Source organism: Carcharhinus amblyrhynchos, chromosome 9 (assembly GCF_965287045.1).
Source record: "Carcharhinus amblyrhynchos chromosome 9, sCarAmb.v2.hapA, whole genome shotgun sequence".
NCBI lineage: Eukaryota > Metazoa > Chordata > Chondrichthyes > Carcharhiniformes > Carcharhinidae > Carcharhinus > Carcharhinus amblyrhynchos.
The window spans coordinates 45,328,852-45,342,257 of NC_137332.1; the positions used below are offsets into that span (position 1 = coordinate 45,328,852).

Sequence of the window (13,406 nt, forward strand, 5' to 3'; positions counted from 1 at the left end):
CTGCCATTTGGACTTTGCCAAATGCCTTACTAAAATCCATGCAGACAGCATACATTGAACTACCCTCATCAATCCTCCTTGTTACTTTCTCAAAAAATTTGATTAAGTTAATAAAATATGGTCTTCCCCTAACAAAACCTTGCTGACTATCCCTGAAAAATCCATACCTTTCTGTTTCAGAATTGATTCCAATAAATTGCCTACCACCAAAGTCAGCTGACTGACATTTTATTTTCCGCCCTTTCCCTCACACCCTTTTTAAATAACACTACAATATTTACAGACCTCCAATCCTCTGGTACGTCACCTATATCTAGTGAGGATTGGAAAACGATTGGAAAACGATCTTCAGAACATCCACTATTCCCTCCCTGGCTTCTTTTAACAGCCTGGATTACAACCCATTCAGCCCTTGTGATTCATCCACCTTCAAGGATGTCAGTCCCTCCAGTACTTGCTCTCTCATAGTGCTTATGATATTTCACACTCTTCTTTAACCAGGAAGTCTGCATCATGCGTCTCATTGGGAACCCTGATCAAACCTTCAGAATCAACACACAAGTTACCTTTTCAATTGATGGTTCTTAGTTATTCTCTTGCACTTAATATACCAGCAAAATATTTTTGGGTTTTATTTGACTTACTTGCCAATATTTTTTGTGTCCCTTCTTTGTTTCATAATCTCTATATTCCTTCAGGGTTTCTAGAGCATTAAGGAGATTATCTTACTGGCTCATCGCAGTGGTCGATCAGTTTGGCGAGCCGGCAAGATTGCACAGAGGCGAAAACCCAGGCTTGTGCACCGTTTCTCGCCTCTCGCAATCTTAGCGGCCCCAATCTGATGACATAAGCAGCCTCTCTCTCTTTTTGGGCGCAAGAATGATTTTAATATGTACAAGTTCATTTGAATATTATTAGTGAGCCTGGGACACAATGATTTTGGGGTTCACTTGCCTTAATGGCCTCACCAGTGACAGTCCTCACCGGCGAGGATCATGTATGGTCCCCAGCCATGGGGAGAACATTTAAACTCCACACAGATGGTCGGCCAAGGCTGGAATCAAACCTGATTCCCTGGCACGGTGAGGCAGCAATGCTAACCATTGTGCAACTGTGTTGCCTCATGGGTGAAGTACACATAAATAGTCCCATTGCAAATTTTGTAGGTAGCCAGCACCATGTGGTACTGTGTTACAACAGCCTGCCCTCGTCAAAAGACCATGCACAGGTTTCTCACATTGAGAGAGAATTCTATTGCTTAATAAAAGGAGGAGAATAGAATTTACCTGCTTTCTGACTGACTTTGCCTGTCAATCAGTACAGTGCAGCAGAAGTGATTAGCTGGCTATTCATCTTATCTATGGGATCTTGTTAGCCTCATTGTTCTGCATTTGCTTAACAATGACTGCCTTACAAAGTGGGTCAGTGCATGTGAAGCATTTTTGCATGTGTCTAAAGATTTGATGAGGTGCTAAGTATGATTTTTATTCTTTTCTCTGATGTAACGTGATCATATATTAATGGGATTAAAAGTAATTCTGCTTTATGTATTGTGAGCTATTTCGTTTCTAAACTAGTGTAAAGAGTAAATTATATGAAATTGCCTCTTCTGCTGCTTCCCAAAATGCTCAGTGGCTTCCTTCTCCATGTTGATGTGAAATGAAAAGGGTGCCATTTCAAAACAAGTGGTAGCATAATTGGACCAAAGGAACACATGAATCAATTGAACCACATGGGAAATAGTGACTGTATTCAATGATTCTTTTTTTGAATTTTAGTGTTCAGCAAGCTGGAAACCCAAGGGCTGCTAGATTGAACTTTGTGTTTTCTTATTGACACTTATGTTGTTTTACCTCCGACAGGGAATTGCAGCTGCTGCGCGTTCGAAAGGGGAACACAAGCAGAGAATCTTTCTGACCATTTCATTCGGAGGCATAAAGATCTTTGATGAAAAGACAGGAGTAAGTCATCATAGGGCAAAGTCTCATTATAGAAAATATTCCTAGTTTGCAGACCTCAGATCCTTCGGCAGGTGAGGGCTGGTTGAATCCAGTGTCTCAGTGGGGTTGACTGTCGATTTCAATTTATTATTATAGTATTATTCATTATTGTGAGGTAAATTATGGGCCAAGATCCACAGTACATAATACCAACAAGGCTAAAAAAGGGTGAAACATGCCTGCTTACAGCAATGTGGAGCCTGCTCTGGGTTACATTACTGATTCAATGATTTTGTCAAACAGGGAAAAACTTTATGTATGGGTGCTGTGTGCACACTAAGAGCCTCTGGCTAGGTAACTCTTTGTTACTACCAAGAAATTAAGTTTAAAAATTCACAATCTGGTATTGTGCCACAATCTGTGCAAAACTGAAATGGTGCAAAGCTCTATAGTCTTATGCCACTTCTCAAAATGCGGGTTACCTGTCCAGTAACTTAATCCCCTAAAACTTATATTGATGCGAAATGAAATGTGTGCTATATCAACACAGATGCTGGAGTGTAATTGGGTCAAAGGAATGCATGGATCAATTGAACTTTGTGTGTGAATGACAGAATTCAAAGAAAAATATCACATCTAAACAACACTTTGCCCTTCACTGATCATGACTAACTGAATTGTATATGTGGTGTACAAGTTAAATGTTGCTATGATGTGTTGTAGCAGTATCATATTGTTGTCCTCTCAAGTTCAGAAAGTAAAACATAATAGGAAATTCCAAATTCTTACCAATCGCTTAATGGGTCAGTGTATGACCCATCACTAGGAATTTATGAACATAGGAGCAAGAGTAGGCCATTTGTCTTATCAAGCCTGCTCCATATTCAATTAGATTATGGCTGATCTGGTTGTAATCTCAACTCCATTTTCTTGTCTGCTCCATGATGTGGAGATGCTGGCGTTGGACTGAGGTGGGCGCAGTAAGAAGTCTCACAACACCAGGTTAAAGTCCAGCAGGTTTATTTGGAACCCTGAGCATTTGGAGCGCCGCTCCTTCTCAGGTGAGCGTTAGCTGTGTCCCGCACCTAAGGAAGGAGCAGTACTCTGAAAGCTTGTGATTCCAAATAAACCTGTTGGACTTTAGCCTGGTGTTGTGAGACTTCTTACTGTGTCAAAAGTCCATCTAATTCTGCCTTGAATACATTTAATGATCCATCCTCCATGCTCTCTGGGGAGTACTGAGCCATATGGACCAGTGTTGAATTAGCTGACCTCAGTTAGAATGGCACGTGTAGATTTCTCAGCCACTGAGTTTCTGATCCAAGAAAAGCTGTTGAACTGCAACTAATGATAATGTATTGGCATTTACGTATCACCAGTTCAGTTAATGTTGCCAGCTATTTTTGTGTATTAATTTTTGTCGCAATGCTAGTACAGGAAAAGTAATTGGCTTTGGAGAGTAGAATTTCCTAAATATAGGCCAATTTGGAAGATTAGGAAGCATGTAAGCCACTTGATATTTCTGCTGACGAACTACATTCCATATTTAATTTGGTGTTATTCAAATATTGTATTCCTTATAATAGCAGACCTGCAAAGGTTTATACAGTTTATAGAATTTATTTGTTGTCTCACCTTAAAAGTTGATATATTTCAAATGGATATGAATTTCTAAAGTCTATTTTCTTACTGGCGTGTATTATAAATTCATGTATTGTTATAGGCTGATAAGTCAGTAATATAATGGATTTTTTTCATGCTTTATTGTAACAGAAACAAATATTCTGTGGTCTTTGTGCAGAAATGTAGATTGCCAGATGCGTACATGATTCTGACGATGTGCAAAGTGCCTGACGAGATGTGTGTGCGTCTCAGAACCTTCAAAATTCTTTCATTGTAATTTCGGCATTTGTCAAGCTTTATGTGCTGTCACCAGGTGCACAAACCAAACCTAACTTATGAATGGACTGAGATCTTGGCTGACGCAAAATTATAAAATCTCACACAAGTGTGTGCACTGAAAATTAATAAAAATTAAAAAGATCCACTGCCCTGTGGAGTTCTCCTATTGTTGCCCCCAGTTGTGTTTGGATTTAAAGGTTCTTTTTTAATATGAAATTGGGGCCATTGAAATTGCCATTTTTTCATCCTTGAATTCATTGCACTACTTTATCCTACTTGTTCCTTCGCTTAGATTTGATGCTTGTGCTATTGTTGTGTGTGATGGGTGACTTATCTGGGCCACTGCAAGACTGTGTCAATAACTGTAGTCTGTTATTTCATTGACATCCTTTTTTTTAATCCCCTAGGTTCTTTTCTTGCTATAAACTGACTTTTTACAGATTTCCTTCAAACGGAGACGGGGAGCTGCAGTTCCCTGCTCCCTACTGCAGTTTTCTCTTGTTTTTTGGGAAGAAAAAACTTGAAAATGTACAAAAATACATGTTAAGTTAGGAATAAAAAATTACCTTAATGATCCTTAGATCTGCATTAACCTTATTTAAATCAACACTTGGCAGATCTTGAGACACCTGTGATTTAATCATTCTCTAAATGTAATAGAATTTAAATGTTTTTCTGTTCAATTAGGCATGTTGCACGAGGGCAATATTTTTAAGAGGTTACATCACATTTTAGAAAGCAGTATTTACCACAAGAATGCTTCATATTTCCAGGGGTAATTTTCAACCTTTGCCTCAATTCTAAATTTATCTGTGTCACGCAGAAAGGAATAAGCTCCCAGCCAGCGGGACACAGCTAACCACTCAAAACTAGGACAGCCCTCATACTGTTATCTGTGATTGTTTGCATTGGGTCAAGTTGCTGTAGCGATTTATGAAGAAGCATGGAACTAGACAAACACCCTTATAAAGACCTCCCCTTTGTCCAGCAATAAATGAGCAATGTGTTAAAGCTGTAAATTGGACCCAGATCATTTGAGGAACAGTCTGCTTTACAGCTGCCCCCTCACTTCCCAGAGAAGTGTTACCTCCCCAACGTGGGAAGTCAACACCTCTCGTAGTGCCTTGTGCATGCAAACGTCAGAATTTAAACTCATTGAGGGTTGCTGCTAACTTAAGTAATTAAGGTAATCAAGAGTCCTGAAGCCAAGGCTGTGAGAACATTTTGCGACACTTAGGGCATTGCCTTTAATGCAAAACAGTAGTTTGGTAATTTTAGCCCCAATACCGAAGAATGAGATTTCTATTCTACATCCTTTGGCTGCAGTTAGTTTACAAACTACAAAGTATTTAAATTTATTTTGAAATTGATCTTTGCAATATTTTTACTTTGGTCAGGCCTATCAATGGGCAATCAACTTGTTTTGATTGTTCCCTGATAGCAGAGATTATTCTCCAATTATGTCAATTACACGGCAATAGAGAAAGCTACATTCACACAGATGATGACTGTCCAGCGGATCCATCTAATATTAAATCAAAACATGCAAAGTACTATACTTTTATTTGCATTCAGGGTCTGTTTAATTTTTCAGTATTAATCAAAAGAATGTTCATGTTCTGTAAATGTTGCTCGATCATGTCAAGAAACAATGGTCTTTAATCTACATGCTAATACCAGTGACTGAAGAATAGTGTCAGCCAACTTTGCAGCGCATTGGTTTAGAGCACAGTACTTTCACCCACGGGACCTAGGTTTGAATCCACTGGCAGATGAAATGTTCCTCTCTGGTCCTATATAAAATGAATTGGAGCAGTCTCAACCCAATTATTAATGTTCATCAGTTCATAACACAAAACTGCCTGTAATATATCAGAACGTCATGCAAGGTTATTAGACAGAATTTAATTGGCTTTTTGACCAATATTTGATGATGTTCCACATTAAACTTAAGGCTTATGGAATCAATAGTAAATTAGCCAGCTCAAATTAAACTAGTTAATGCTGCAAAAGCATAAAGTAATGAAAACATTTGGGGAAGAAGATGAGAAAAATTGTGACTAATGGAATTCCATAGGGTTCTCTTCTTGGATGTCCTACTGTTCATAAATAATATGAAGGAAACAATTTTCTGTAGCTTTCCTGATGAGTGAAACTATGAAAGGTCAGCAATTGTGATCTCTGGGGGAAGAAAAATATCAGCTACATTTTCAAATGTAGTTGATGCATCAGAAATGAACATGTACGATTTTGTGCTGTAACAAATACAGGCTGACCTTTTTTCACAAAGTCCAGATTGAAGCAAGATATCTCTTTGTGACTCACGAGCTTGATATTTTCAAATTGGCATTAACCGGCAATTAGCTTATTTCTTGTAAAGTAGTTAATGTCAATCTGAAACTCTAGACTTTGGTGTCTTCTTCCTGGTTTTGCTACAACCTGCACTTGGCTCCTCTTGTCTGTCTCCAGCTTCTGGTATAGCCTTTGCCTGGCTCTTCTTACTTTCCTTATCCTATTCCCACGCCATTATCTCTGGTATCTCCCAAGGATTTTTTTTAAATTATAGGCTGTCCCTCAATGACATAATCCAAAAACTGTTAACATCCACATTTACTATCATGACACCCAACTCTAAGTCAGCACCACCTCGTGACAATTCTGTTTCTAAATTGGAAGACTGTTTATTTGGCATTCAGTACTGGATGAGCAAAAATTTCTTCCAATTGAATAGCGGAAAAACAAAAATCAATGACTTTAGTCCCTGCCACAAATTCCAGTCACTAACCACAAACTCCATGGGCTAGATTTAATAGGGCACCATGAAATCCACACACACGCAGCTAAAAGGTTGAGGTGGCAGGGAGGGAGTGCGCCCACGCCCTGCTCTGAACAGCAGCCATTTAACATTGTGAGAAACATTGATTTGCCAGGGATGGATCTTCATCTGATGGCTGACAGCTCTGCAGTCCAGCAGCACCATCCTGGGGGACATTTGAAGGACTAGGATTGACTGCTATGATGTCCAGTGGAATTTTCATGCCCATCCATTTTAAACCCACTGGAGTGATGTGTAAGATCCAGCTCCACCCCTCTTTCTAAGAACTGTCTGAGGCTGAATGTGATGGTTCGCAACACTGATGCCATATTTGACCCCAGAATTAGTTTTTGACCACATGTCTGTGTCATTGCTAAGACTTTCTATTTCCATTTCCATAACATCTGACCCCCAACCCTCTGGTAGGTCATCTGCTGTTGAAACCGTTATCCACACCTTCAGTCCCTCAAGACTTCACTATTCCATTTTACTTCAGGCCAGTCTCCCACATTCTGCCCTCTGTGAATATGAGGTCATCCAAAACTCTGCTGCCAAGGCCCAACTCGCACTGTGACTCACCTGCCATCCCTGTGTTTGCCGACCTAGATTGACCTCAGGTCAAGCAAATTCTCTATTTTAAAATTATCATCATTGTCTTCACAACCCCTCATGGCATTTTTCTCTCCCCCTTTCTGTAATCTCCTCCAGCCTGACAACTTCCAAGATATCCACCTCCCTTAATGCTGCCCTCTTGAGCATCCTTGAGTTTAATTGGTCCGCTGCTGGTGGTGTCGTTGTAGCTGCCTGGGCCCTTAACTCTGGAATTCATTCCCTAAACCTACCAGTCTGTAAACCTATTTTCCCTCTTTTTGGGAGGTACGGTAGCACAGTGGTTAGCACTGCTGCTTCTCAGCTCCAGGGACCTGGGTTCGATTCCCAGTTTGGGTCACTGCCCGTGTGGAGTTTGCACATTCTCCTCGTCTCTGAGTGGGTTTCCTCCCACAGTCCAAAGATGTGCAGGTTGGGTTGACTGGCCATTATAAAATTGCCCCTTAGTGTCCTGAGATGCATAGGTTAGAGGGATTATTGGGTAAAATATGTATGGATATGAGGATAGGGCCTGGGTGGGATTGTGGTCGGAGCAGACTTGATGGGCCAAATGTCCTCTTTTTGCACTGTAGGGTTCTATGATTCTATGATTGTATGATTCTGACACTCATAAACCTTTGGCGAAGCTTCTGGTCATCTGTCCTTATATTGCCTCACATAGTTCAGTATCAAACTTTGCTTTATAGCCTCTTTTCATTAAGCGTGTTTGCAACTGTCTGAGTTTCCATTGCAACACTTTGCTGTTCTCCAGAAGATTCCAATAGCACAATAGAAGTTGTTTGGACTTCCGTTTAAATACTTTGTTGTTTCATATAAACTGCATGACGTCCCATAGTTGTTTAGAGTTCGATGAAAGTTGCTAAGAACATAAGAAATAGGAGCAGGAGTAGGCCATCTAGCCCTTCAAGCCTGCCCCGCCATTCAGTAAGATCATGGCTGACCTGCGGTGGATCAGTTCCACTTTCCCGCTTTCTCCCCATAACCCTTAGTTCCCTTGTCTATCAGAAATCTATCTACCCGTGACTTAAATATATTCAACAAGGTAGCCTCCACCACTTCAATGGGTAGAGAATTCCAGAGATTCACCACCCTTTGAGTGAAGAAGTTCCTCCTCAGCTCCGTTCTAAAGTGCCCCTCCCCCATATATTGCTATATTGCAATAAAAGCTACAATCTCCTTCATCAGATACCGCATGATGTTGTTGAGCTCTGGAGGTCACTGTATGGAATTGGCTGGCCTTCTAAATGGTGGAAATGTAGGAACAAGAATAGGCCACTTAATACCTGTTCCACCTTTCAATGGGATCATGGCTGATCTGCAACCTAACTCCAATAACTCACTTTTGTCTCACATCTCTTGATACCTTTGTTTAAGAAAAATCTATGAAGTACAGTTTTAGAATGAATAATTTATTTTGCATCGTCATTTGTGACTGAAAGTTTCAAGCTTCTACGTGAAGTATTTCCTAATTTCACTCCTGCAAGATCTGGCATCACACGTGCACACATGAACACACATACATAGCTGTCAATCCTAATTCACAATCACTACTCTCACTCACAGTGCATGTGCAGTGTTGAGGATGTATGCCCTGAGACTAGAAGTTTTGAATGAGGATAGGTTTTGGAGTCATGGATCAGTGTTATGGATGACTGGGATTAAGTTAAAGGAATTAAGGGATTAAACCCTGAAGTTATCTCTCACCATCTATCCGTAAACAGAAAGGCGTTTGATTTTCTTCTCCCTTCATCATAAGTAGTGGCATTAGAACTAACCCTCGAGTTTTGGTGTGATCCAATGTTTTAATAATAACTCCATAGCAAACTCAGGATAGGGTAAAATCAATGGGTTAGTTTATTTGCATACACTCAAATGCTGGAGGGCAGTAGCAATGTTGCCTCCTTTACATTTGCACGGTAAAAGAGAGTTAGACAAAAGAAAGATTTACAGAACAAAGACCACAGTGAAAAAAAATTGCTTCATGTTTTCCAGAATCAAAATCTAATGAGGTATTCTTTTACGGATGTTGGCAGGTTGAAAACCAATACTGTGTAATTCATTTGTCCAATAGAGTTGCCTTCCTATTAGGAGATAGGCAATGCAAAGATGAATCCACAATGGTACAAATGTTCCTGTAGAAATAGTGCAGAAGGGGCCAGATATTTAATCTGGGCAGAAACCTTTTCTGTGCTGCTGTTTGTGACTAGTAAAATGGCAGAATGAGCTTTGCAGCACTGCAGGGAATATAACAGGTTCCACAATCTAGAGGCTCATGTCACATGAGCACCAAATCTTCACAGTAACTTTGAGTAGCTCCCTATGCTCTGCAATGTGCCTTACTACATTTCTCCCCATTTTTGAGAGCTATCTTTTCTACTGTGCATTCAGTCTATCCACACCCTTCACTGAATTTCTCACATTTATCTACATCAAGAACACTGTAATATTGATAAAATAGTCCAACGGTTTCAATTTGCTGAAGGATGTCACCTCTCATGTGTTAAATAATGGAAACCCCCTCACCCCATGGCAAGACAATATAACTCTATCAGCATAGAGGTTTAAGGTCAACACAAAACATATTAGGGCCACAGAAAGGATTGATTTAAGGTTCAAAAGACTGGGAGACTGTGTCTGTGGAATACTGCTCAAACACAGAGCAGTCATTATACAGTATAGTTTTCAAGACATTATTGTAGGCTTTAGGGATTTCTGCAAGTTTAGATGTCACCAATGAAAAATCTCCTGCCTTTTTTAAGACTAGAGATGAACTTGTATTTAATTAAGATAGAAATAAGTGGGAGTAAGTAAAGACAAAGAGGCAGCTACAAGCAGTAGGATTGACAATACAGTGAATTCCTGCCATTGTCTATTTATCAGCTTAAAAAAAGAAACATGCTATCATTTGCATCGAGATCTAACTTCTCCTTAGAGAAAACATTCCGTATTTTGCAGTAAGGTTATTGCACAGTTAGTCTATCACTTCTCTGCCAGTCATTTGGCAGAGAATTTGATTACACTGTCAATTCAAAGAAGCACTTTATGAGTAATTGCCTCTGGCTTGTGAGACATGGAACAGATAACATGCATTATATTGTAAATCATTCAGGTAAAATTTTAAAATGGAACTAAATTATCAGGTGAAGAGAATGGATAATTGCTGAAAAAAACATATTTGAACATCACCAAAAATTAGAAAAAAATAAAAGAGCTGAGAAAAAATAATATCCATTGCCTGCAGCATTGAGGACTCTAGTAGGATTTGAATTCCAAAGATAAAATGTAGAGCAAGGTCACTATGTAGTCTATGTCAGTTAATGGGCATGCTGTTAATTGGAACATTGATTTAAAGGAAACATTTGCTGATTTATTCCCCATGCAGAAGACTGCTGGTTCATTAGGCTAGGGTTTCTTCCAGAGTAGGAGGATTGTTAAAGGAAAAGAATAGCACTGAGGCAGTACTATCAGTATAAAGTATTCCTCTTATCCCCCCTCTCTCCCAACCCACCCTCAAATCTTATCATCCTCCAGTGCTTTGTCCAAATAGACATTATTCATATGAGAATCGAGTGGTCACTTTAACTCACTGCCGTAAATTCACTTGTAAACCCCGTTTAAATCCATGCTGCAGTTAAAGGATTCAGAAGAAATGAAACCACTAACATGGTTGACTTCATTTATCCCAAAAGCTTTAAATGTAAAATGGAAAGCGTGAGATGAATCACAATGATAATGTAAGTAGAGGACTGCTAGAATAAAACCAGGACAGAGCTGGTGAAATTAGCACATTTCCAAATATAGATCCACATCATTCCTCTTATACAAGTTCCTCTCTGCCACATAGAGTCTGCTCACTTGCCAGAAATAGACTGCATATTATGGCTGAGATATTCCCTTGTGAAATGCTGAATACACCAGAGATAATGTGACCCAATTTCTTGATTAAAACCGCAGTACAAAAAAGATATAATATACTGGAAAGCAAATATTGCAGGAAGGCTTGAGTAATGAAGTAAAATTGCACTTAGAAACTAAGAAGCAGGTATTTACCAGTGGGAAATTAGCATAAGTTAACAGGGTATGTTAAATGTATTCAGTAATTTTTTTTGATGGTTGGAAAAGAATAGTGCACAACACTGGAAGTGAAGATAGCCCTTTTTTGTTGCCCCTACTTTTCTTCTCATTCAAGCTGTGTTGGCTTGTACAGTTTTATTTTAGCTACTGGCAATCTCCTGCTGCATCAACCAAGTGACTATTCTTCAAAAATTAATAATCAATTAGTGATTGAAAGGAAACGATCTTAAAAATATTTTAATGGGACAACAGGCCCGAAGTATTAAGCCATATGCTCAACAGCAGGATGAATAAAAGTGTTTCTGCACTGTTACAGGGATAGGGTGGAGGGGAGGGCCTGGGTGGGTTACTCTTCTGAGAGTCAGTGATGAATTGATGGGAAGAATGGTTTCTTTTTGCACTGTAAGGTTTTTATGGTTCATTCCAGGAATCAACCTAGTGAAATTTCTCCAAACTGCCTCCAATGCAAATAAATCTATCTTTAAGTAAGGAGACCAAAACCATATACAGTCCATGTGCAGTCTTACTCATGCCATGTACTGCGGCAGCAAGATGTCTCTACTTTTATACTCTGGCACCCTTTGCAAATCATCTGTATACTTACTTGCGGCATTCAGTCAATAGCAATCGAGTGGGATTTTTCCCCTCTGTATAGCAGGAATGCAAAGAACAATTAGTGGCCTTCTACTGGCCGAGCTGAGATTAGCTAACGTGACACAGTACATAGATCCAGCATGTAACCTGCATGCTGTGTATAACTCAGGATGATCATGTGGTACAATTCTGGCCAAACTTCTTTTCCCTCACATAATGGATTGCTTTCTATAAAAGTTACTATGCTCATTCTTAGGCTATGCAGCATCACCACGCAGTTCACGAAGTATCATACATTGCCAAGGATATCACTGACCACAGAGCCTTTGGTTATATTTGTGGCAAAGAAGGAAATCATCGATTTGTGGCAATAAAGACATCCCAAGCAGTGAGTATAAATGGTTTTAACATGTCTTTTAGCGATCATATTTATAAGTTTAATTTTATTTACCAGTGTCACAAATAGGCTTACATTAACACTGCAATTAAGTTTCTGTGAAAATCCCCAACTCCACATTCCGGTACAGTGTTCAGGTACACTGAGGGAAAATTTGGCATGGCCAATGCACTTACATCTTTCAGACTGTGGGAGAAACTGAAGCACCCAGAGGAAACCCACACAGACATGGGGAGAACATGCAGACTCCGCACAGTCAAGTACAAGAGGCTTATGTGACCTCATTAACTTGGTCATTAATCTCACTCCAGGGAGTTTTCTGGAGAGTGGTTTTCAGCCCCAAGCCGGGAATTGAACTTGGGTCCCTGACACTGTGGGGCAGCAGTGCTAACCATTGTAGAGTAACTACAGATTAAAAATCATCTAACAATAATGGGAACATTTCATTTAATAATTAATGACATGTGTTTGTTCACTTTACTCAACCATTATATATATAATTTGTTAATTGATGTAGATCTGGTCATGTTCATTTATCAACCTTTGGTGCTCAGTAAGCCTGTACTGTACACATTGTGCAACCTTTACTCTCATTTTGACTGTTAGGCTGAACCTGTAATTCTTGACCTGCGAGACCTCTTTCAACTCATCTATGAACTGAAACTTCGAGAGGAAAAGGAGAAAATGGCCCAAAAGGACAAACAATGTGAACAAGCAGTCTATCAGGTAAAAAAATGCCTTGGCTTTCAGCAACTTGACGATGAAGAGCCGGACTGACAACATTCTGTTCACTAACCATTTATAGAGGTGCAGGCTATGCATAACAGAAAATAAACTATCACAAGTACTGTCTGTTTTTTAAAGTAGTCTTTTATTAATGGTATTTTGAAAGAGAAAGGTAACTCTGGTATGTGTCAATATGAAAGGTGTTTATAGACATTCCTTTTATTTATGTTTGTCCTAATCATTTACAACTTTGTGCTCTCTATCTGTCAGAGTAATAAAGGGGTTTTGTTGCCCGCAGGGAGGTTTTTGGTACTTTCATTCCTCATTTTTGGAGGAGCAAGTTGGTTTC

The 13,406-nt window shown here is 39.5% G+C and overlaps 1 protein-coding gene across 1 annotated transcript in view; it reads left to right on the forward strand.

Annotated features, from left to right (window-relative positions):
- The window catches only part of dab1a (DAB adaptor protein 1a), a 229,285-nt gene that overhangs the window by 119,738 nt on the left and 96,141 nt on the right, over nt 1-13,406 (forward strand). The window contains exons 6-8 of the mRNA XM_080196471.1: nt 1,863-1,961; nt 12,191-12,322; nt 12,938-13,057. Coding sequence (XP_080052597.1) covers nt 1,863-1,961; nt 12,191-12,322; nt 12,938-13,057 — 351 coding nt within the window. The remainder of the gene's footprint in view (nt 1-1,862; nt 1,962-12,190; nt 12,323-12,937; nt 13,058-13,406) is intronic.